The sequence below is a fragment of the Myodes glareolus genome, chromosome 4 (assembly GCF_982192425.1).
Source record: "Myodes glareolus chromosome 4, mMyoGla1.1, whole genome shotgun sequence".
In the NCBI taxonomy this organism is placed as follows: Eukaryota; Metazoa; Chordata; class Mammalia; order Rodentia; family Cricetidae; genus Myodes; species Myodes glareolus.
Window position 1 is genome coordinate 93,779,103 of NC_142029.1, and position 26,365 is coordinate 93,805,467.

Genomic DNA, 26,365 nt, shown 5'->3' on the forward strand with positions numbered 1-26,365 from the left:
ACCACTTTCTCATGGATCTCTTCCTTTGTTCCTGGGTGGTTCGGAGGCATCATGACCATAGATCAGGTCAGCATCCCCCTTACAAAGACAGTTGTGGAAGCTGTGGTGTGTATGTGTGTATCTGTCATGGGGTCAGCTCCCTCACGTTTTATGTGGAATCAAATAGTATAGTCACATGATTATGAATAAGGAGTATGACTAAAATCAAGGTTTACCGACATCTAGTTGAGATTCGTTGTGACTATAAAGCCTTCCTAGAAATGCATTCTGGGAAAACAGCCTATGGACAGAATATTCTGCAATCCAATATGACAAGCAAACTAACTGGCTTTAATCTGTGATCATGACATCATCTGGAGGATTGGGGACACTCTCAGGAATAAGTTCTTTGAAGCAAAGTTTGGGCGATGCTATACAGAACATAGGCTAAAATCTAAGACTGGAAAAATTTTCTCCAGGAAACCGGCTCCTAAGTCATGGGGGAAAGGAGCTGCCCAGGAGGCCCTATTAGTAATGCAGCCTCTGTGGTCTAAGAAGAGACTACTAGTTCAGCAGAGCAAGCACAGACATTTGCATTGAAGAAGAGGAGGAGGAGGAGGAGGAGGAAGAGGAGGAGGAGAAGGAGGAGGAGGAGGAGGAGGAGGAGGAGGAGGAGGAGGAGAAGAAGAAGAAGAAGAAGAAGAAGAAGAAGAAGAAGAAGAAGAAGAAGAAGAAGAAGAAGAAGAAGAAGAAGAAGAAGAGAAGGAAGGAAGGAAGGAAGGAAGGAAGGAAGGAAGGAAGGAAGGAAGGAAGAAAAGAAACTTACAAGGATTCTGGTGTGCATCCAGGGGTTTGCAAATGCTACTGAGGTTTTAAGATAAAACCCTGTCTGAAAAAGCACATAAAACTAAAGGAGCTGAAGTCTAGAAGCTCTATGCAATTTTATAAAGTATAGCAATAAAGGACACTTATGAACTCAAATACATGGAAGAGTCCTTGGCACTCACAGGGCGCCTGGTTGAAGTTTCAGGGCTAGTTCCAAAACAGTGCTTATTGGCAATCACTTCTCATCTTCCATTCTCTGCGGGGTCATTGCTTCTAAAATGTTCTCTTGTAAAAGTGGAGTGAAGATGAGGACCCAGAAAATCAGCTGTTGAACCATGTGTTCAATCATAAGCTACAGTAATCAGGGTCCTTCTGAATAAAAAGTATGCTGACAGCACCCTCTCGTGGCTCACAAAAGTACTACTCCTCATGCTGTAAGCACATTTGAACTAACCGACTGCTTGTTTGTGACCAAGGGCATTTTACTTTGTGTCAAACTCGCATTGAGCTTACAAACAAGGAAACAGAATCAGCAGCTCAGTAAATTACTTCTGAGAGGCAGTATTTAAAGAATTAAGAAGGCTATGTGATCAAACCGACACCTCAAATTGGGCAATCGATGGAGGCTCTCTGGTGGTGTTGGCTCTCTGTGAAGGGGTGGGTTCCCATGGTTTATTCCAGGGATTTAAAGAGGAGATGAATCCTATGGGCCAGACTAAAGAGCTTGGACTTAGTGTGTGTGTGTGTGTGTGTGTGTGTGTGTGTGTGTCAGAGGCTAAAGGAAGGAGGAAGAATTCTCCATGAGGGGCACAGAGCATTCACCACGCAGCGGGCAGTTAACTCCCTAACAACTTTCAGGAGAGACTGCTGTACGCCTAGGATTCCACACATCACATAAGCTGTTGGAAAGACATTAAATTTTCGCTTTAGTTACCCACTTGGTGCTTTAGTCTCTCCTACCACACTCTTGTCAGATAAGCAGCTACTCCTGTGACCCGTGTTTGCCGCTGGTAAGCATGGTGCCACTGAGCATCATGTTCAACAGCCACAGTTTCAACAGCCACTTCTGATTGCTTCTACCATTTAGCGCCCTTCACAGGAAGGCAGAAGCCTTTTGTTCCGAGAGCTGTATACACTTCATGAATGGTTCTTATGCTTATCCCACCGTCTCAAGTCTCCTGTTTTTTTGTTTGTTTGTGGTTTTTTTTTTTTTGTTTTTCCTCTGGTGGGGGGTCACAAGGGAGCTAGGTATGTTGCTAAGAATTGAGGAGCTGTGAGGGTGGATGATAGAAAATCTTCCTGGACTGTAGTCAGCCACGTTCTCTAAGATTAAGTGGGAGTCATTCCAGGGAGTCAAGATAACCTTTAAATTGCAGTGATGGCATCAGTCACTATCCTGAAACACTCATCTGTGATTAGGAGAGTAAAATATTTTGAGCCCAGCATTGGAAGCCTTTTCTGGCATCACAGAAGCTACTCCTTATCTGTGTAGCTTTTTAGAAGGGTCATAAAAGACAAAGAGCCCCATATTTCAGCCTCCTAATAGTTGTAAGTATTGATTGAAAAGAACAACTTCCCATCATAATTACAGTATAATTAAGTGGCATCAAGAGAAGCTTGCAAGGAACGCAATGGCATTGCTAGCAGGCTCCAGACAACCATGAAACACAGGTAGGACAACTACTCTAGACATGTATGATCCTTAGCATCAGAGAATAAGGAGGTCTTGGGGTTCCAGGAAGTTTATCCCATAAGGGTTTGTGTAGCACCAATGGCATTCCTCCTAAAATTCATGGAGTTCTGTTAAAAATAGGTAATCCAGGCTGGACAGTGTGGTGCTCGCCTTTAACCCCAGCACTAGAAAGGCAGAGGCAGGCAGATCTAAGTTTGAGGCCAGCATGGTCTACAAAGTGAGTTCCAGGGCAGCCAGGGCTATAACAGAAAAACCCTGTCTCAAAGCAAACAAGCAAGCAAGCAAGCAAATAAACAAACAAGTAAATCAGGCAGGAACTACTTAATTCTTATTTTCCTAAATGTTATTTTTTTTGTGCATGGATTTTATGCTTGTCAACTCTCTAAGCCTTGGTTTCTCTTCTCTCTAAGTTGCCACACCTGGAAGAAAGGGGATCAGTCTTCACTGTCTACACGCAGGATGATGTAAGGGAGTGTGTATTGTGAGGTCTTTCTCACCCTAAATCAATCCGTCTTCTCGGGCTTTATGACTAGCTCTACCAGCACTTGATGACTGTGGAGGTAGGACTGCAGATAATTTTAGCCTTGTCTTCCCTTCTGTAACCACCAGTCAACACTGTTAGTCTAAATGTGCTGATAATATGTGAAAATAAAACAAACAAATGAGATTCGGTCTATGGAAAATGATCTGCCGTGTTCCAGTTGCCAACATCTTCTTCCTAATGCACTGCAATGGGCCTGTTCATTCTCCCAACAGCTGCAGGGGCACTAGTGTGTAAAAAACAGGAGAGAGAATCCCTGCCCTCTGGAGTCCACACCACAGAGGATTAAGATAATAAATAAAATGAGGTAATAGCCAGGTAAGGGGTTTGGGAGTGACAAGGTAATGGAGGAAGTTATCTCTGAGGCAGTGAACTTTGAACAAAGATGAAGTGAGAGAGCAATCTGAACATGTAGGGGTGAGCCAGTGCAAAGGTTAGGTAGAAGTCAACTTGCTATGTTTATGGAAGAGCAAAGGGCCATGAGATTGCAGCGACAGTCAGAGGGAGGGTGGTCATATTTGCTCTCAAACCGACTCTCAGAAAAGATTTGACAAGCTTTCCTCCATTTCTCCAGGCCCGGAGCAAGACACTCTCTTCATTTCCAAAGGCTTCCTGTCTCCAGTCTATGGTCAGAAACTTGTAAATACACAGCTAATACCCACATTTTAAAAAAAGATGTTTTGCCTGCATGTCCATTTGCACATTTGTACGAAGTGCTTGAGGAAGCCAGAAGAGGATGCTGCATGCCCTTGTATCTGTTAGTTTGTTGTGAGCTGCCACGAGTGCTTGTAGAGTAGCCAGTCTTCTTAACTGCTGAGCCATCTCTCCAGCCCCCAGAAACAGGGTTTGAGCCAGCACAAAAACTTTTTAACAAAAGACAAAAATAAATAAATAAATAAATAAAATTTTTAAAAAATTAAAAAAAATCACCAAGAGTTGCACTGACCAAATACACTGCTACCTCTAACCTACGCTGCTCTCAGTGGCTTTGACTCAAAGCTGTATTACCCCTGCAGCCTGTCTTGGGTTTTAAACACTGCTCTCCACCAGCAGGATGCCAAAGCACTGCTGTGCATGATGTTGCCTTCCCAGCTACAGAGGTCAGTGGGAGAATCTGAGTGGAGAAGAATGGGATGAGAGGTGGCAGGACCATGTGCTGTTCCAAGCTCATGTTACAATTCTCTGGCCTTGCCCCTACCCTTTACCCCCACATGAGGAAGCAAATTTTTGGGGCACATTCCCAACCAATGGGAACAAGAATGACTTACCTTACCGTGCTTTTGGAATGTATTTGTGCATTTGTGTGATGACATTTCTATAAAATGCTTGTGAAAGTCAGAGGACCATTTTGGGTGCTCATTTTTGACTTCCACCTTGTTTAGGACAGGGTCTGTGTTGTTTGCTACTGCATAATTCGGGTTAGCTGGCCCATTGCCTCCTGGGTATTCTCTCCTGTATCAGTCTTCATCTTACCATAGAAGCTCTGGGATTGCAGATGTGTACTATACGGGTTCTTAAGGATTCAAACTTAAGTTCTCACACTTGAATGGCAAGCACTTTACCACTGAGCTAGCTCAGCAACCCTGAGCTGCATTTTAACGATTCACCATAGCCACCAATGTTCAGTTCCTGTAAGCCCTGGCTCAAGGATTACGCTTCCAGTGATAGAGCTAAGAGATGTGGGGGGTGAGAGCCCGCACAGGAAATTCTTACCCATCACTGGGATTCACAGTACAACATAAACCGTGTGTGTGTGTGTGTGTGTGTGTGTGTGTGTGTGTGTTAAAAATACTGGTATTTTGATGGTGTGATCTATAGCATGAGCCTAGCTTATCCCAGCTCAGGGGTAGGTGCGTTGTTCCCTGTAATTAGCAGCAGTCTCACCCACTCCTCTACCTTTCTAGTTTTTGAAAACTAGGGCTTTCTAGTTTTTGAAAACACACTTTGGTCCAGAAGTGAAGCTGACAGAAACTGCAGACTCTGGACTCCCATTGAATGTCAGCGGAATAGGCTCAGGTGCATTAGACACCACCTGTGCTGAGGCTCAGCTCACAGTGCAGAAGGGTTCTAGCTTTGGGGTCAGGAAGACCAATGAGTTGATGCTAATGTCTGTAAAACAATTAGGACAGTCTTGCACATGGTAACCAGCCAATAAACTGTTAGTGCTGTTAACTACTTTCAATACCATCACGACATGCTTTTTTTTTTTTGCCAAACATTTTGTGTTAATTCTTGTTAAATCTTGAAGAATGTATCTATTTTTTTAAAGATAAAGAAATCAAATCTTATTAACTTAGAATGGAGAGGAAGGCAAAATCCATTTCTTTATAGCATGTTTTTTTAAAATACCACATCTATTTTTCTTTAGCATTTTTTTTTCTTCAGCAACTCATAAACTTCTTCCATCTTGTGCTGAGAGAGAGCCAGTCTATGGGCAACTGGAGTCAGAAGTGGAGCACAAGCAAGAGGAGCCTATGGAAAGCAGTGTCCTTAGCAGGAAGGCACCATCCTCAGATGTGTTATTACACACACACAACACAACTGAGTTCTGACACAGTACATGGGTACAGTTCAGGAGTTACATGATCAATATTACAGAAATATATATTTCCCTGAAAAGTTTTAAAAAAGTATTTCAGGTATTTACTAAGGCTTTGAAGTAAGCAATAGTATTCATTATCAGATATGTTCTAAGACTCACTGTGATGTCACCTTAACGACTAAATTATGCCGTGCATTTAATCACCAGAACCCTTTCCTTACAAAGTTTATTAACCAAGCAAAAATTATAGGAGTTATTTTATTTATTTAGAGACAGGGTCTTACTATACAGCTCTCTGGCTGGCCTGGAGTTCACTCTGTGGGCCAACCTGGCCTTGGATTCCTCATAGAGATTTACCTGTTTCTGCCTCTTTAGCACATGGAATAAAGGCCTGCATCACAACTGGCTTTTCATTTTTAATTGTGTACATATTTGTGCATATAGACATATGTGTGTGGAGGCCAGAAATCAACATTAGATTGACTATCCACCTTGTATCATGAAGCTTATACATTTGGTTAGACTGGCTAACCAGGCAATGCCCCAGAGTCTTCCTGTGTCCTCCCCACTGTTAGGATTATGGGCACTCATTGCATGCACAGCTCTCTGCATGGATACAAGGGATACAAACTCAGGTCCTTGTGTTTGGGCAGCACACCCATTGAGCCACTCCCACAGCACACCAGTTTCTTTCTTCTATGATGGACATAAATAAGTTGCAAATGAATACAACTGAAATGAATTAAAGTCTTACAAGCAACCATGTAAGCAAAGGGCAGTCCTCTTCTCTGTGCTGTGTGGCATTACTCTCAGTTATAGTAAACTCTAGCTAACTTATTCATTGTTTTCTCTCACACTAGCCCTTTAAGATGCATGTAAAACCCAATCCCCACAGTAGCCCCTACCAGATACATGTTACTATTCTCGTCTAGAGATGAGAATGCCACAGCTTAGCAGGTGCTGTAGTAGCTTTAGAAATGAGCTCAGTAAGTGGCTAAGAATTAGTGTGTAGCAGTCAGGTTTCAGTGAGTCAACCAAAACCACTTTACCTGTAGTGCAACTCTGAGTACAGAGTCTGAGTCTCAGCCTCACCCCTAACTATCTATGTGATAGTGTGCAAACTGATGAGGCCTTGGTTTCATCTATAGAACAGTAGCTAAAGAATAAATTAGTTCTAAGATATCTAATGCTTACTATAGTGCCTGTCACTATTGAACACCAGTTATTGGTAGCTTTAAAAATACTGCCCTGTTGTTCAACACACAGGGTTTTTTTTGTTTTTTGTTTTTTAAGCAAAAGATTTAACAGTCCTTATGAAATACTTTTGGAAGAAATCAGTTCAAATTAACCAGAGCTATTTCTACTTCATACACACAGTATTTAAAATAGCTGACTGGCTAAATAGCAAATACGTTCTACCTGCACTTCTAGCCAGCCTGAATGCCTCACACCAGAAAAGACTTTACTGCAAAGTGCAGGAAAGGGAGCATCAACAGGGGTCAGCAGTCCTTTAACTTTTTTTTTTTGTCAGAGAAATTACAAGATGAACTTGGCTCTAATGTAGTAAGTGCAGTGACAAAACATCTGCAGTGACACAATCACATGAAGGGTCACTCTGACTTACTAGCTTTAGGGAGGGTGCGCATGGGCTTGCAGCTCCATAGCGCATCATGAAAGAAGCAGAAGAGGCACACTGGGAGCCAGGTAGCAACAGGAAGAGGCAGGTATCTGAATACTCTTGTCTTAAGAACATTCTTCATGAACTACCTTCCACAAAGCCCCACGTCACGGGCTATCATGTGATTTCTCATATCTGAAACTGACTCCTGTGGGAGGGGCTGGGAAACCTTCTTTGTGTATTCCAAGTGCATTATGAAATTAAACTTATATAAAACTTGAAAAAAGAAAATTAAGTCTCATTCTTTTTAAGAAGTACATTCTCCCAATGTGGAAAGCATGGCCAACGGTCTTAATTTTGGTGTTTGCACACATCCTAGGTACTACTGCAGTGAGGAATTAGCATTACGGTAAAATGTGCTCTTCCTGGAGTAACACAAATGAGTAAAATTTCAAACACTGACAATGCTATTTGGTATCAAGTCCTGATAAATATACATTTGGTGAGGTCAGTCCTGTAATTTCATCAATATTAAGGAAATCTGGTAATAAAACAGCCAGAATAACAGAGACTAGAAGCACTCAATGTGACTGTCCTAAGTGGCTTTTCTGTCACCACATCTGATCTGTTTCCATGGAAACAATACTTAGGTCTGGAGAGTTTGCTGGAGATGTAATCTTGCTGCTTAGTCTGTAGTTCTGATATATACAAGATGAGTGGATCACCCTGGGGCACCCAGACCATGAAAGAAACTCCCTAATGCTGGAAAAAGGGTGCACAGCTCTAATACACTCTCAAGAGGGATTTGTAACTTATGGCCGACAGTAGGAGGACCAGTATCTGATAGTTGACTACTAAGGTCTAATCTCCCCAAGTCTTGCTGACATTGCAACATTGGCCTGCCAGGGGGATGTGCTACTCGTACCTACAGCAAGTTCTTTCACCAAAACACTGCTTTCACTGGGTGTGCAAAAGCCAACTTACCACAGGCAGCCGAGTCTAGGGAATGGTTATTTTCTGGTTATCTCGCTCCAAATACAGGATGTCTAAGATGCTTTTGAGAATGGGAAGACATGTGTTTTTCATTCAAACTCCCTTTCTGGAGGACTCTGAGAAGCCAGTTCAACTTTCTGGGGACTGCATACTAAGTGCCAGGTAGCAGCAGACAGCAGATCCCTCAGGGAAGCTCCAGGGCACTGTCTGCTTAGACTCTCCAAAACAGACAGACCTGTTCTCTGAAGAGTTTGAGCTAAGCAGACGTGGCCAGAAAACACACTGCAACTCACCTCACACACCATCTAACCTAACAGGTTGTAACATACAAACATCTAGTCCGAGCACTAGATTCTTACCCCTTCTACTTCACCACAATTCATACTAAGTCAGAAAGGAAACACATACACAAAAGTCTGTTTTAAGCTGAAATAATTCTGTTGATATTAGAATTGCTTTCAGTGGGACATTTGCTTTAAACCACAAGATATCTCCATCTTAAGTACAAAAACCCCTTCTCCCTACCACCCCCCACCCACGCCAAACAAGGGAACAAACAAAACCCCAAACCCACAACTCAGTTTCAAATAAGTTTGAAAGAAATGAGACTGTAAATATTTACACAGGGAGCAAGAAGTAAATCACAAAACTATTTACAAAAATACACAAGCTTAAATGCAATAACAATTTACACCAGTTCACAAAAATATTAAAACATAAAAAAACACTATATAAATTAAAGAACTCAAAAGTATGATCTAAGACTTCCTAGGATGCTTCTCTCATGCAGGTCATGGTTGAAAATCAGGTTTCGCTATCTCAGAATCTAAACTGTAAAACAATCATTTTTAATTCTTTGAACATTAACAGTACTAATCAGATAAGGAAAAGACCCTCTGTGCACACCAACATTATCTTGCACACATTAAAATACATCATTCTTGACATTTCCATAATACACAGTACTGACAATCACATGCCTCTAACCATTTGGAAGTAACTTTCTGACATACTTTAGCTTTCTTTATTACTTTCTTGCACGCTCTGCTCAGGTGATACTTTGCCAACATACTGAACGGGCGACCAACAGGGCTGGAACAGAGAAATGGACTTTTCAGGACCCTTCTCCGTGCACTCACTACTGCTTCCAAACAGACAACAGCTCTTCTATCTGCTCACCTCCATGGTCCCTCCTCCGCACAGAATTAGTCTCAGAATATTTCTTTAACCTGACCCTACATTTTAAAAAATGTTTTACCATTAGAAGAAATGTGCAGGCTCTGCCCTTGGGACTGTCCTAGGGACTTCTCCAAACCGAGCATTTAAAATATATGAATGTATGTTTAAAAAGAAACTGAACTCAATAAGAAATAAGGCTCAGATTAGATTTATTAGTAAGAACATGATGCCCCTGGAGCTTTCAGCTGAGCTCCTAGCCTGCTACCTAGGAACATCTACTTTAATCTAACCGAACTGTGGAATTTTGCCAAAGAGATAAAATCTGGAGACATGGCTGCAAAGGTACCAGTGGGATGAGATTCTGTTTGATGTGTAAGGCAGTTCCACTTCCTTGACCATAGTGCTCCACGCCAACACTTGAAAGAACATTCAGTTCCTGTGTTTGTGAAGTCACACACGAGGTGGACGACACTGAGGTAACCTGGCTCACAGTGATTTGCCATCCAATTTCTGCCCCCACATTGCTAGAGAAACATGTGGGCAAAGTTGTTCAAATAGCGGAATCCAAAGTTAAGGCTGTTGCTACATACAGTAAGTAACTTTAGACTTTATCTAAAGTTTTGTTTTCAAACTTATACCAATAATCTGAATTATTCTATATTTAATATATTTTCCTGACATTTCCAAACCCATAGGATGCTATTAATAAAGAAATTGTTGTAAGGAATTAACCCTAGTATGTATAAAAGAGACTTTTAGCTTCAGGAGTAAACAATATGTGTGACAAACAAACCTACAAATATCAAAACTGGTCTGGACTTCAGCACTTTTTTCAGGCCAGGCCTGCAGTACTGAAGCCCCTTGTCTCCCTGTCCTCTCTCCCTCCTTCTGTGACGCTAAGGATAACATTCAGGGCTGGTGTTGTCTTCAGGAGGCAGTAAGTTGCCTCCTTGACAAAAAAGATGACATGGGTTGAAAAAGAAAATACTGTCTGCCAACACATCCATGTGCCAGGTAGAGGCAGCCATTAAGTTTCTGGACATTCTATGTATCAGCTGAGTCTGCATCTTTAATGCAGGTGCCAGAGTTCCCACAGACCTTTGTGTGTAGGTGTTTCCAGGTGTCTACTTTAGACTTCACTGGATCCCTCTGGTCAATCTGGGAAGCAAAGAACACCTTACAGACTATCTCCAAATATAAACATGTTCTTAAAACTTTAGTTCTAAATATAAACCCTTAAAACACAAATATATGACTTAATTACAAAGACTGCCGTAAATCTAATCTTTCACAATTTCACAGCAGTAACAGCAGCATGATTTTAGTCTCTTAAAAGATTTCTTCCTTTGCTCTAAATAAAAGGTAATTCCATCCTAAAAATCCAGAGCAGCAACCATATGGAATAAAATCTCCTGTGTCTCCTACAGAGTATTAAAAGATACAAATGTACAAAACTCAAGTATTATCATGACTTATGGAATGAAATGCCAATCTAACTCACTTTTAACACAGGTCTGCCTTACCAGACTTGGCTGGCTGGGGTGGGATGGGCCTAGGAAACAAGAGGGAAGCTGGGCTGAAGAGCTACCCTGTCCCAAGCCCAATAAGGAATGCAACTTTCAAAAGAAAGTTCCAGGTATCCACATGTTTAACATGTCTAGAGAGTTAGAAAGAACTATTCTGAAATGCTGGTGTAGATGACAAACGCAGTAAGACTGTGACCACACAACAGAAGTGAGCCAAACCACGAGATTCCAGAACGCCAGCGGGTGAGATGGAACTGAGTACTCAGGGACAATGAACAAGGTAGTTTTCTAACAGGTAGTTTGTAGGGGTTTTGCAAATTCTCAGGGAACCTGCACTGTAAGTTAGAAATTGAGTAACATGTACATTTATATCCCTAAGGAACTGTACCCAGTTAAACCATGCTGTTTTTTTCTTAGTGAGAATGTTCTGGATTTAGAGCCAACAGGTGACTATTTTATTGGCACTACAACTTCCTGAATCTTGTGGGTTGTGCAGGGGGACAGCTCACTGAAAGCACTAGTGATGTTTTCTGACATTAACAGAGTTCACTGACAATAAGAACTTCATTTTCTTTCTTTCAAAGAAAAGTTTCTTAAATTTTAACTTAAAAAAGTAGCCCCTCATGTTTCTGCAGTGAGAGGAGCGTACAGAGTGACAAGAAGAAAAAGGACAGACTAGTAAAGAATGTGGTTCAGCTTGGACCGCTATTTCACAATGACCTGCCACTAAATGTTTAAAATCCTAATTCCTTTACCTTTTAATGATCATGCTGCAACAGTCTAAATGACACAGCGGAAGGATCAGGGAGTTTTCTTTTGAATTTAGCACGCTGGGCTCCTTCATGGACTGGGACAATGAAAGCAGAACAGAGTGGAGAGTCCACCTGGGCAGGCTACATGGCCCCTACCACAATGGGAACACAACAGGAAATGCAGAGCCCACCAGGGAATATAGGCAAACTGCTCTAAGCTAGGTAGCAAGTGCTAAGAAAGGTCAACGTTAAATGCAATGAGTTAAAGGCAGTCCTTAGAGTCTTACAAATCAGCCCTGTACAGCAATAGGGTCTGTGGCGAGAACTTCTCCCCTAGGAGGCTTTCAGCACAGCACTTTACAATCATCCAGATCTCCTTACAGACAAACAACACAGCCTATAGATGGATGAGGCGGGAATGAGTGGGGGGAGGGAAGGTGTGGTTTGTTTACTTTTATTATGTGTCTTTCATATGGTCAGGGGTTTTGTAGCATTATTTTTTCCTTAAATTTTTTTTGGTTATTGAAAAAAATAGAACAGTCCACTGTCCAGCAGAGGCTGCTTCAACTCTATTGCTCCCAGGGCTCATTCTGCATGGATCTGTGTGTCAGGATGTGGCAAGGACAACTCTGCGGGCAGGAAGGCCCCCTGACCCAACGCTGTGGCATATGTCCTGCTCTGAGGATGGACAAAGCCAGAGGGCACATAGGCTCCCGTGCCTCCCCCTCCAAAGCCTCCTCGCTGGTGCTGGGGCAGGGGGTGGTGATCCTCCAGGTTGTCATACTGGGACACAGCAGTCCCACTGCTCTGGCGCTTGCTGTGTGTTGGATACTGGTATAGCACGCTGGGGTCCCTCTCCAGGTTCTGGGTATGGTGGAGTTTTAGGCTGTGACTCCTCTCTGGTTTGGGGGGTGGGACCATAGACTGAGAGAAGTGTTCCTCCTCCTTGTAGCAGTCTCTGGAGTGTTTCTCAGGGGCAGGTGGCTGCCTGGCTCGAGGCCGGTCGAGATCTTTGGAGAGCCTCACCTCCTTGTGGTTCATTCTTAGAGACTCCTGCCCTGATGTGACATATTTCCCTCCAGAGTTATGGTAGCTGCCTGGCTCAGAAGTGTCTGGCATCCCTTTGGGCCCATAATCTAACTGGCCAGCTCCCTGGGGATAAGGTGGTCCATTTTTTGATTCACATAATTGCCTATGGCTTGCTTCCTGATGCGCCCTGTGCTCTGGGAGGTTACAACCCATATCGTGAAGCTTTCTGTTCCTAAGGCTGCTTTGCTTCTGTGGGAGGGATGGCTTGTCTACCTGGGTGTTGCCATACCCCCCATGATGGTGGGCTCTGTCGAACTCCGGCTCTGGATGCTTCCTGTAGAAACGGTCGTCCCCCTCAGGACTGACAGCCTTGGCTGGGTGCCGCCCTTCTTTCCCCTCAGCCACAGAAAGGAGTCCAGTTTTCCCAGGATCTGATTTACTACGCAGATGGATGACATAGATTCCTCCCAAGTCATCTTGCACAGCTGGTGCCATGTTGTCATACTGTGACATGACCGGCCCTTTCACCTTTTGTCGTGCTCGACTCTCTCTCCTAATGGACTGCATGCGATATTTTTCCATGTCCTCAAAGTCCCACGAGGTGTAGGTGTGCTTTACATCAGCAGTGGGGGGCATGTTGACTACATTATGGTCATTACCAGAGAAATAGCCAGTCATGTTGGCCCGTGGACGTGGAGGCAAACCAGCATAATTGTATAAATTCTTTCCTTGTAGCCTTGGATTGTATAAAGCAAAATCACGGTTGGATATGCGGTGAAGGTGCCGCAGTTGGACTGTGCCATAGGCATCAACGTCACACAAGGCTCCGTCGGGGCTGTAGTAGGAGCTTGAGGAGCTGGAGTATGGACTATAACGGTAGTGGACCCGTCCATTCTCAAAGTAAGGCTGAAGCTGAGTTACATGGTAATCTGAGCGGGCCTGGGAGGACTGATATGGCTTATACTGGTAGACGGGCCTTGCGCAATAGGCTGGTTCATCATCTGGGGGAACTTCTGTCCGTGAAATGGGAACAGAGCGGATCATGGAAGGTGGGGGTGCATGGAGGGACTGGACCCTCCGGATAGTGGGGTAAGGTAGAATGTCTTCAGGGCAACAAGCATTCCTAACTGAAGAGCCCAGAGAAGAGACATACTCAACTCGGCTGCATGGTTTGGAGTGGTGTCCAGACATGTTTCTTCCTGGCGCCACATAGGTGTTATAACGAGGACCCATGGAAGCTGGTGGCTCTGATCGGGCACCATATACCTGGTGTGGCTCTAACTTACTGTGGTGTGGAGGTACGCTCTGGGGACGGAACTGGCAGTTTGGAGTCATACTAAAATGTGAACAGTTTTCTGGACCGAAGGGCTCAGTGGTGACATCAGGTCTAGCAAAGGAAGAATAGGCTATCTTCTGAGAAGCATGCTTAGGCTGTGAGATGGGGAGTGGCAAAGGCAATACACCATCCATTGAGGCTGATGAAGGGACAAAGGAGTGATAATTTGAGCTGCTGTTGGCATCTGCAGTGCTGGAGTGCATGGCAGCAGCCATCTTGCTTTCCACTGTCCTTGTTGGGGGAATTGGGGCAGCAAAGCCACAGGAATGGCCAGGAAAAGACTCAGCACGCAGGTGGAGCAGGGGGGCCCTGGTGCCTTCCCGTACCTTCTCAGGCAGTCCTGGTTGGAGAGCAGAAGCAGCCATGGGACACTGGGCAGCTGCACTGCCATCATTGACAAAGATGGATGCAGGATCACTTGTGACTTGAGGCTCAGGTGGCCTCTCTGGAGCTGGAGCTACTCCCTGGACCTGCCAAAAGACAGTGACATTGAGTCTGTTGCTTAATACTCCCACCCCCACCCCCACCAATGTGCAAACCCAGGCTATTTGGGCGGCAGCATGGACTTTCCTGACCCCATGACTAGAAAAGAGTATCTGCGTGGCTACATAGTTAATTTCTACCTGTGGAGAAATGTGTAGTGTTTTCTAATTCATGCTAGGCTTTACATATGAGGAGAGGCTGCCTACGGCGGACTCTAATGTGCCGACCCAAACACAGGATTAGACAAACAACAGAGCCAGACTTAGAACTAAGCATCCTGCCTATTGGTCTAAGCTCAGCCTCAAGACCAGAAAGATTTTTAAAATGGCAACAGTTGGTTTCATCAGCCGGAAGGGGTTCAGAGTGACTCAGTTCCACCCAGAGAGCAGCTGTAAACCTCCAGATTCAGGACAGAGCTAAAAAGGGCTCGTCTGGGATGGCAGCAATCAGAGCTCACTGCCTTTTCTCTCCATTCACCCTGTCTGTGGGGACACACACTAAATGTCCCCGAGAAGCAGGTGCTACAAATAACATCCTCCAGTAATGACTAGAAGTTTAGCTCCTTTTGGCTTAAGGTGACCACAAAACCTATAGTAATATATTTATACTGTTTCTTTTTTTAAAAGGAAAAAATTAGAAAATAACACCTTAGATTCTGTATTTAACATTCTCTCATGAGAGCAGGTATTTAACTGAGGAACATAGCTGGTTACTGGTTATGGTTGAAATTGTAACAAACCAACCACACAAAATATCTTCTTCTGTAAGATATTAAATATATTCTTCTGTAAGAAGAATCCTACAAACATGTGTAGAATGAAGTCTTTCAGTGTACACATGTGAAGGGTTGCCACAGGGTGGTTACAGGACTCGCTCGGCCACAGCGAACAATGATGGAGTTGGAAAAGAGAACTACCACCTCAGCCCTGATATCTGGGGCTCACTTTGTTCACTCTGTCAGGATCTCACTGTGAAGGACCTCCATGCTTCAAGAAGGGAAAGCAACAAGGAGGATTAACTGTAGTCACCATGGGCTCTCTGTTCTGTCTTTACTGCAAAGCCAGTAGCCAGGCAAAGGCAGAGTTGTCCAAACAGCAGCTATTTTATGAAACCTGCCACTTGCCTGAAACATATCTCACTCAAAGATAAACATCCCACTGAAAAATGACATACCTTTGGAAATAAAACACATCACTTCACTGACTTCCTCTCCATCTTACCTTGTGGGAATTATTCAATCCTATACTTGGTGCTTCTTGTACCTGCCCCAAGACTGGCGGTTGCTCTGCTGGTCTCTGGGAAGGAGGTGGGGGGAGGGGGCGGTTAATTCTGTGCACACGCTGAAGGGTTGCAGCCACAAAATCAGCAGCAGCTGGCTGCTCAGCCATGACCCTGCTGGTATCTCTGCTGCTTGTTTCAACTCTTCCTGGAGTTGTCATCATATAAGCCATAGTGGCTGTGCTGGCGTTCTCTTCAGGGGACCCAGAAAGAGGGTGAGCTTTGTCCCTAGGCAAAGTAGAAGGCATGGGAGATTTGTCTGTAAGTTCTGAGGAATGATGGGGTTTATCCACACTGGTACCAAGATAAGAGGGGGGCTGATCTCCACTGGAGACATGAGGTGGAGACTGGTCCTGCTCCACAAAGGAGACAGCGGACATGCTGGTCTTCCCAGCCTGGTCTTCAGGGAAACTTCCATGATCATCAGACTTCTCTGAGTCTGCTAAGGGAGCTGCAGTGCTTCTAGCCTTTTCTGGGTCCCCAGAAAAATGGTTTCGATGTAGCGGATTCCCTATTACGTCTACTTGGTGGAGTTGCTCCCCACAGTCAGTTGTGTTAGAATGAGTGGGATCTCCCATAGCTGCTGTCTCTGGGAGAGGCTGGTTACAATTTCCGAGTCCATTGATCTGCAGGTGGAACTGCTCTGCTGGTCGGTCCGTTTGGAAATAGGCTTTATCTAGAGTAATGCTAGAGTAGGAACCAGGCAGTTTCTCTTCAGATGTAACCACTGCCATGTCTCCATAACTAGTACACCCAGCCTGGGAAGTCCCTGGTCTCTTCAGTGTCTGAGTTGAGGCTTGCTGTGCAGACTCAGCTAATGCTAGTGCCAACATTCGGGCGACATTTTTCGGAGGCGGTGGTGGTGGGATAAGAGAGACTGAACTGACAGGAACGGGATCTTGAGGGGGGTCATGGGTAACTGCTCCTAGTGGGAAATTGGGAAAAAAAATTAGAATGAAAAGGTAGCTTATGTTACCCTACACGGAAAGCCAAACACTCCCCATGTGATCACTAAAAACAGGTGCCTTCCATATCTCAAAATGGCAATCCATGATCTTCGATCCCACATGCAAATGTTGAGAACACACAAGGTTCAAAAGGAAACCTAACACAGGGTTTAAAATTTGCAAACTCCTCTTGAACTGCTACAACTTGGGTGGAGGGAGAAGCAGGTCCCCCACCTGACTTAGAAAAAGGTCACTTAGAGTACAAGGTTCCAGTGCTTACAGACTGTGATGTAGGCTGGCTCGTTAACTTGTAAGGCATAATACATAATATGATATGTATCAGAAGAGAAAATAGAATCAAGAGCTACAAAGTTGTGCAAAAAAATTATCCATGAATTCTGACTGTCCAAAGAGGTAGGGGTCTTTTGTGAAGGTCTGAAGCAGGATCACGGGCCCTTTGGGGAGTTCTGTTTGACTCGCTTTAGTTTAGGGCTTTGAACCCTCAACACCATTCAGAAAAACATTCTCTTTGATTATAGCCTAGCTGTGGAGAAGGCGTTCTCTTAAAAGGCACAGATGGCACACAGGACAGAAGACCCCTCTTAAATTAGGGAAGGAATAGAGGAGAACAAACGGTACCTGTCTCACTCTGTCCAGAAGGTACAGCCTTGCTCTGACTGCTCGAGACAGGCCGCTCCTCTGCCCCTGGCAATTCTACTTCTTCAGCTGCCCCTTGCTCCAGGGGCTGTGCTTCAGGCTCACACCCTTCCTGTGCCTCTCTCTCACTTGTTTTCGTCTTTCCTATCTGGGTGGGGGATCTATTTATGACATCTCTTTCTTCCACACTTTTGTCCCAAGACGGAGGTGATGCATTCTGAGCTATGGTATTGGAGACAGTACCAATGACTTCTGACACCCGAGGTGGAAGAGTCACTGAAATGGGTTCAGATATGTTCATGGAAGGAGATTTGCTTAGCTTCCGTCCAATCTTCGGAGAGAAAGCATAAACAACCTTTTCCGTAAATGAAGATGGTTTAGAAGACTTGTCCTCAGTTGGACTCAAGTCCAGGGTAAAGAATGGACTCAGCTTCTCCTGGACTGGAGACACAGGTTCAGAACTTGTAGTGCTGCCTGGAGTCTGCGACTGGCTACCACCTGCATCTCCATCCTTCTTACTGGTACTCGGTTTATCCCTGGCAAACCCTAGTGAATCCAGAAAGGAAGCACCACTCTCCAGACATTCTGACTCGGCTTTTGGAGGACTGCATTGAAATGACATTGGATCAAAGTCCAGACTGGCCACTCCAATGTCTGGTGGACTCAAGTCAACGTCCTCAGCTGAGTGAGGAGACACAAGAGCTGGAATGTGGAGTAGTCCCACTTCCTCTTCACTCTCATTGTCGTGGGGCAGATTATCATAGGAATTGCAGCGGTTCCCCAGCATTTCTCCATTGAAAGAGGCAGAGAGTGCATCACTGCTAGACCTGGGTCTTCTAGGTCGGAACAACTTGGAATCACCTGGTAAAAATGGACAACAATATCAAAACATGAATGTCAAAAGACACACAACACCATGACTAGTCACCCGTTTAGTACAATAGTAATATTGCACAGGGTAAAAAAATGTAACTTTTAATTTTCTTCCACAAACTGTCTCTGGGTGTACAGACATCAGACATTTATGGTAAGAAAACTTCCAAATTAGCAAAGAAGGCACTGTTCCATAGCCTGGATAAGAAAAAGGCAAGGGACTCTTGCATTGTATTACTGATCCACCACTGACTCTTGCCATAACACTGGGCAGGTTTCTCACTTTCTTTGTGTCTTATTTTATCACTGGCTTCATATATAACTTATAAGAAGAAGTCATCACTTAAAATAACACCATGGGCATATAACAGTAAGAAAAAAGGGCTGCTTATTATGAGAAAATATCCTTATGGTATCCAAATTTCTTTTTAAAGCAAACATGTTTCTTCCTAATAAAAAGTATTCACATGCATTTTGTAAAGCTCTCCATTCACACACTCAAAACACTTCTACTTATTTCCCTAAAGAGAACAGGCTTTTCACTTCTCAAACAAACCCAAGAAGCACAGCACAGCACAGCACAACACAACACAACACTTGCTTTCATAAAGTTTGCCTGTGAGTTTCAACTTAAGCTGTAACCACGTCTCCCTCCAGCATCTGCCAGGAGATGTTGGCCCCTTTGGAGGCAGACTCGGGCTTTAAGTTGTCATGTCCAAATGTTAATGACCCTTGAGTAATGGAGACCACCCACCATCAATGAACAAGTGAAGCTCAAAGCTGTTCCCATACCAAATCTAAAGGAATTAGTGACACTTACTTTTAAGCAATGACAAATATAAATGTTTCTTTTCAAACATTTCAGCCATTTGATATAAGTAGCACTCATGCCAAAATACCTTGCCATATTAAAATATTCATGAGTTTTAACTGAACCCTATTTAATAAATATCAAACTACTGGAAGTGATATTTCATAGTCTTCTTATTAGGCACATATTTACAACACTGCTGTATGCATGTTCTTTTATGCAATCCATTACAGAACATTTAGTCTTACCATCAACTGCATGGAGAGAAGTAAGGGACTCCTCACTTTTAGCTGAGCGGAGGGTTCCTTCTGCCCTGCCACCTAAATAATCAAAACCAAACAGTGTAAAACCTGTGATTATTAAGGATTATGCAGTTAAAGGGTTTGGCGTTTTTCCTAACTTTGTATTTCCAAGTGTGATTAGTCATTTTAACAGTCATATTCAGTTTACCATGCTATTATGTAAAGCGCTGCACTATTCTGTTTCCCAGGTGAAAACAAACCCTTCCAACGCCTACAAACTTGCATACAAGGCAAACTAAAACACTTCTTTCCTCTATGTTTCCTGATGACCAACTTCACAGCCTTGGGTGATGTATTTAACAGTACTTTTTTTTTAAAAAATTCATTCATGTGCATGGTCCATGTGAGTGTATGGACACACATGCCAGTGCTCTAGGAGGCCAGAAGAAGATGATGGATCCCCAGAGCTTGTCACAGGTGCTAGGAACTGAACTAGGAACTCTCCTGTAGAAGAGTTGACCACTTAGCCATTCCCCCAACTCCTCTGATGACATCTTACAGTGGCCCCACCCTCAATGACAGTGCCCTTGTCATTGACACTTGTCAATGACAGTGTCAATACAAGACAATGACACACTGAGAAGAAGACCCTGTAAAGATGCAGGCAGAGGATGGAGTGACTCTACCTAAAGGCAAGAGATGTCAGGGTCATGAGGGAACAGATGAGGCAGGAGGGAATCTTCCTTGAAGAACTTATGAGTGACCACAGTCGAGCTGACACCTGCCGGACTCTGAGTTTCCACACACTTTTGTGCTTCAGTCTCAATTTGTAATCATTTATAGTGGCAGTTGCAGGAAACTCAGTTATTTTAATTGCATGCATTAATCTTATCTGCTACCCTACCACGTCTTGCTGGTCTGCTGGTAGTAAGCACGTCAAACTGCAGGTGCTTTAAGTCCTGTCTCTTAAGCTCTTTGTGACCTTCCTGCTCTCCTCTCTTGACAACAAAATCTCTTGCAGTCCTTTAAAAATCTTTTTCCCCCCAAACTTCCCGTCTTCCTACTCTGCTCTCATTTCCTGAAACAGGATTCTTAGTTCCCTTAAAGATCAGGTGAACTGCACCTCCTTTAACACCCAAAAGCTCTCTTCCTTGGGGCTAGAGAGCTAGTTCAGTGGTTAAGAGCACTGATGCTCTTCAGCAGACTGGCTTTGATTCCTAGCACCCATACAACATGCAGCTCACAGCCACCTGTAACTCCAGTTCCAAGGGATCCAGTGCCCTCTTCTCGTTTCTATGAGCACCAAGCACATGGAGTGTGCACACAAATGCAGGCAAGGCATCTGTACACATAATGTAATACTGATTAGTTTTCAGTTAGCATTCCTGACTACCAGCCCACCCTTGTAAGAACTGACAATGCCCGTCAAGGATGTCAAACAGAATTCTACATCAGCTGTGCTTGCATGCTGAAAGTCATTTTTCACAAAGATTCCTTCCTAATTAGACTCTTAAGGCAGGGCACTACCTTAATTTTCTTCCTGCACAGCTTGCCATCAAAATAACTACTATATGGGTAATACATGATTGCAAACTAAATGATATAAGTGAAATGAACATTATTTCTAACAGTACCTAAGGAGAAAAATATTCTTTTTAGATTCTTATTAGATATTCTTATTAAAGCACAAGTTTTTAAAAACTATCTTAAAGAGTATTTTACTCAACAGTAGCAGATCTATCTGATAGAATACAATACTCTCATCAGCAAGTTACCTAGAAAAGAGATTGTCATTGGTTATTATAGTTATGAATGTGAAAAGTATGCTGAAAAAGATTTATAAATTTTAAATCTGTAAAACTAAATATCAAAACAATTACATAACACAGCAGTATTTGCTTATTGTCAGCAATATATAAGCTATGTTACAATAAAGAAGTAATGGCACAAATGCACTGCTAATTCTTAAAGTGTTTGTGTGTAAAATCTATAGTTTCCTTAAGAAACTGAGTTCTTCTGTATGTAATTTATATTCTCTTATGAGCTGGTGATAATCAGACCTGAAGACAATCCACCTGTGCCCACAACTATGCACGCTTTACAGTGAGGTGTGTCGTGATGGCATGGGAAAGCAGCCATGAGGAAAGCAGGCAGTCTGCTGCAGCAGAAGGGGTGGCAGAGTGCTCACCTTTCAAAGCCATGGCTTTCATCTCTGAGGGCTCACTCTCATTACGCTGCAACTTGCGTTTAGAGACAGAAGATGACTTCCCCAAATTGAAAAAAGAACGCCAGCTGCCCACAGGAGATTTTTTCATCTTATTCTGAGGCCTCTTTCTACAAAACAGAAAACAGTTTATCAGTATTAACGTAACTGAGGCTTTATTTTTCCTACAGAACAAGTAATGAACAAATGGTAGAAAGAACAAAACAGTTGGGGAGGTATAACAGGAACCGTAGACAAGCCTTCTCCCTGCGTGTGGTGCACTGTCCAGTGCAGTGCTGTACGGCAGGGAAGCTAAACATGTGGGTAGTAATATGAGCAACAGCTTTACAAAGGTCACCTGTACCTTACAATCTGAAGAAAAAAACAACCTGAAAATAAGACAATGATATTAAAGCCTCCACAAATAAAACAGTATAGAAAAACTGAGATAAGCAGAAAGAACAAGGACAGAAGAGAGGATGGTTAAGAATCTGGCATATGCTGAATGCCAGGCAGTGTGCCAGCTACCCATGTACAGTTAGATGTCCTTTAAAATCAGATAACCACACAAGAGGCCGATTAAATAAAGACCTAAGAAGTTCAGCTAATTTCCATACTACTGTGAAATTGTGTGAGGAAATGAGAATTTCATAAAACCTAAACATGTCTACATCCTAATATCTACTTAGTGAATCACTACACAGTAAAGGCATCCTTGAGTAAATCAGGACTAATACATGAAAGCAGGGCGCTGAAGACAAAGTAACATTGCATACTAACTTCTTGCTTTTTATTCACAGAAAGAAAAGGAAGGTGGAAGAATACATAACAATGAAAAAGGACAAATTCTGAGGTTTTATTAGTGTTGCCTCCTTTAAGGAAACAAGATCCTTACATTCATGAGTACAAGCCAGAAGGGTAGCCATCACATCAAACATAACCCGCACATTCATTCATCATCCTACGGACCCTAGCAAGGGACTCATACCCTGTTATTAGTGTTCCTCAGGGAAGCAGACAGGGAGGGTATCAGTTTGGAGAGACTCAACTAAACACTCCAGAACAAACAAAGTCTCATACAAGTTTGTAACTTTGTGTTGGGTCAAGTTTGCAGCTTCTCTGGGTTGTATGACAACTTCTGCACTCATCAGAACTGCACAGGAGGCTCCACCCCCGTTCCTGACCAGGTGGGGTCTCAGCTGGGTGGAAGGGTCTATATATCTCAGTTACCAGGGACGCTAACACTAGTCAGGGGTCTGTTGGAGCTGGATAAGGAACCAGTATCCGAGAAGCCACTGCACATTCACTACTTTCTGACTGAGTTGTTTCAGTACAGTACAACTTATTTTTAAATTCCTAAATAATATTTCTCAGAGAGAAAAGCCAATGTCATACAAAGAATATGTATCCCTTTATTAGCAATTTCCCTTGTACAACTAACTTTCTTTTAAAGTGTTTGGCATCATTCATATTCAATTAAATATTTTCTAAAGTTGCCACAGATTTTATTATAATAATAATAAAAAAATTTAGAGCAAATTATTTTCTACAGCTATGAAACCATATTTAAAAATAGGACAGTCTATTTTACCTTTCCAGTGGGAACTCAATAATAGTATGAAACTTCCCTTGAAGCGCAGCAGGCCCTTCGCCTACTTCGATGTACTTATTTTCCGTCACAATGGGAGAATTGACCTGAGCCTGTGTCCTTGCCTGGGCTTCCTCCAAGGTCAGCAGCTTGGTAGATGGGGAAGACACCAGCAGGGACTTGGGCCTTGACAGAGAAGCTTCAGAGGAAAGGGAAGAAGAATGTTAGCGTTGTATGTGCAACTCAGTTTGCCCACCATCAATCTCTACCTAGCGACAGTGTTTCAACTTTTCTTCAAGGTCTTTCAATGACAAATATCACAGTGTTTTATATTTAATAAGAAACAGAAGGTGACATTGCAGAGCACAGTGAAATTCTACCATAATCTATTTTCCTTTTAGGTAAAGGTAATCACTCAACATTTTTAGTTTTAGAAGGATTTTTTCTTTTTATGATAAATCTCATACTTTTATATATACTAATAATGTGGGTGAGGTTTTTTATAATGTCTAAAATCCTTTTAATTATTTTTTTGTGTATGGGTGTTTTGCCGGTATGTGACTGTATACTATTTGATATGTAGTACCCACGAAAGCCTCACGGGGGTGTTGGATCCACTTGAACTGGAGTTGCAGATGGTTGTGAGCCACTTTGTGGGTTCTGAAAACAAAACTTGAGTACTCTGGAAGAGAAGCCAATGCTATTAACTGCTAAATCATCTCCCCAGTTCTGATGCAAGATATCGCTGATGAGTAATGAGCTTACGGCAGTCCCATATATGGTGTCACTATATACACTCATGGAGTAATTGTCAATTTGTTGAGCTTGCACAAACTTAAATTAGCTGTTGCCTATCACTGTCACACAGTATTAGATGAAATGGTAATTGCAAAGTTCTCCATTCCTTTAGAAACTTGTTCCTGGTAATAAGGAAAAGCAATCTGAGCCATACCTGCCCCTTCCTGCATGACAGCGCTGATTTTGCCACTGAAGAGCACATCTACATGATTGAGGATGAACTCAACAACCACAGACTGAATTCTCACTTCCATGAAAGCTGCTGTCCCACTGAAGCAGGCCGACTCTATCTGCTTTGATCTGTGGGGTCAATAACAGTCCCATCAGAGCTGCGAAGGGAGGTCTACTGATGCACAGTTCTTCAGCACAGAAGTTCCAGAGACATCAGTGGAAGAAATCATACTTTTACAGTCCCTTAGGCAATGCCTACAGGCTGCTTTAGGGAGATGTTACTAAAATAATAGTTTGCTTTACTTTTTAACTTTGTTTTTTTTTTTTTTTTTGACGAACAATGATACAAGGCTTTTTGCAATTTAAGAAAACGCATCCTCTAAAGTTCATAATCAAATGTAAGTTACCTCAGCAGGTTTGGTGCCCAGACAATGGCAAGGTTTTTTGCATGCATATTTGTGATGGAGCAATAGTCCGCTAGAAGAGAGAGGTGTCTCATCAGGAACTCCAGTGTTCTGAAAAATGAAACAGAACATGCTAGTTGAAAGAGACACTATAGGGCAGTGTGGAGATGATTGTTTAGTAAATTTCTGACAGCAGAATAGGAAACAGTGCATGCACAATACACATATTTGTGCTTTAAACATGTGTTTAAACATCATTCAAAATGAAATTTCCAAAAAACTAAGTTTCCACACCAAATGATATTTTGAAGTTATGCTACTGTACTTTCTGCAAATAACTAAAAGGAAAGGGTCTAACCATCTAAAAGCATAAAAACAAGGCATTACAAACTTAAAGGTGACCTGAGCAATGCTAGTAGCACCAGGAAGAGGACCTGTACAGCTGAAGTGCTTTCACAGGGAAAAGCCCACCCAGCTGTAATGTCCTTGTTCATCTTATTTATTTAAACCATTCTATGCATACTGAGATTAAATAACTGAACAGAATACTTTTGGAAATAAGTGATCAATTTATTCAGTTAAACTAGACACACACACACACACACACACACACACACACCTACACACACACCTACACACATATCCGTGTATACTACCTATCAGCCATCTACAGCAGCATCTCTGGATAACTACACAAAGATTAAAACCAATAAAACAGTGGCCCAGAGACAGAACTAAAGTTTCTATTATTAGAAATAGCAATTTATATATGAACCAACAAAGATCTAGTTGTGCCCAGCATGCACTTCTCTGTCTGCTAATATCCATCTGCCAGGTCATGACTCACCTGTAGTGTGGTGGGGGGAGCTGCTGGATGACATCATGAATTTTTATCAACCGCTCTTCATCTGTTGCTGCTGAAACGGCATCCTGTAACACAACCCAACAAACCAGTTAGCTTTGCTAGTCCAAATGAGAGTTCTTGACTTGCAATCTCACTCTGATACTCATCTACAGGATGTATCAAGACACTGCATCAAGAGGGAACACTGCTTCCACATGCTTGGTGCTCAGATGCCACTGTTAAAATGTGTGATGGTATGCAATGTCACACAGGCTAAGTTAGTGGTTCAAAGCGAGAAATAAATGAATAACAATTTGAAAACTTTAAACACCTAGTTTTCTTTTACTACTATTATTTGTTCAAGGAGGTTTTTTGTTTTGTGTTTTTTTAAGAATAAAATGAATTTTCATTGGAGATTAAGCCAAAATACATTTTAAATGAAAATACAACAGAACTACCCAGAGAATGTGAGATGATGTTCCCCAGCCCATACTCACAGAGAACTTTTCATACAGCTGGTAGGTGAGCAGAGGGTTTGGGAGTTCTCGGAAGTACAGCTTACAGAGGGAGCCCACAGAATGGATGTCTTGAACGTAAGGCTCTTTCGTCAGGTCGGGGACATGCTCAGAATCAAACTCATGACTAACCCAGACATGAAACAAGACAGGATTACTTTAATGAAGAAAAGAAAATATATTCCATAGAACAGAACGCAAACACACAAAATGTTCACCTCTATTTCAGAGCCACTGTTTCCTTCAAATTACATTTAACAAACCAGTATTTGGACTTTAATAATAGCAAGAAATTATCTTTGTCAGATATCCGTGTGGAAAATAAGGACACAACGTAAATAATAAAATAGAAATAACCTCTAGCTCAAAAGTTGCTACTTTCTTCAAATCATTAGATTTCATGTATTACAGTTGAGTTTTGATACACATGCTAAGGTACATGCATGCAGATCAGAACACAATTTGGGAGTGTGTTCTCTCTTTCTACCATGTGGGTTCCAGCTTGGAACTCAGGTCACAGAGCTTGGTGGCAAGTATC

The 26,365-nt window shown here is 42.7% G+C and overlaps 1 protein-coding gene across 5 annotated transcripts in view; it reads right to left on the minus strand.

The window, feature by feature from the left end:
* Positions 1 to 8,606: 8,606 nt before the first annotated feature.
* Positions 8,607 to 26,365, minus strand: part of Arhgap32 (Rho GTPase activating protein 32) — a 248,548-nt gene continuing 230,789 nt past the window's right edge. For all 5 annotated transcript variants that reach the window (XM_085689766.2, XM_087905737.1, XM_048458698.3 and 2 more), the window contains 10 exons: positions 25,810 to 25,954; positions 25,316 to 25,398; positions 24,472 to 24,579; positions 24,048 to 24,193; positions 23,099 to 23,294; positions 21,493 to 21,638; positions 19,311 to 19,382; positions 17,361 to 18,239; positions 15,717 to 16,699; positions 8,607 to 14,483 (listed from right to left, as the gene is read on the minus strand). In XM_085689766.2, coding sequence (XP_085545892.2) covers positions 12,234 to 14,483; positions 15,717 to 16,699; positions 17,361 to 18,239; positions 19,311 to 19,382; positions 21,493 to 21,638; positions 23,099 to 23,294; positions 24,048 to 24,193; positions 24,472 to 24,579; positions 25,316 to 25,398; positions 25,810 to 25,954 — 5,008 coding nt within the window. In that variant the 3' untranslated portion in view covers positions 8,607 to 12,233. The remainder of the gene's footprint in view (positions 14,484 to 15,716; positions 16,700 to 17,360; positions 18,240 to 19,310; positions 19,383 to 21,492; positions 21,639 to 23,098; positions 23,295 to 24,047; positions 24,194 to 24,471; positions 24,580 to 25,315; positions 25,399 to 25,809; positions 25,955 to 26,365) is intronic.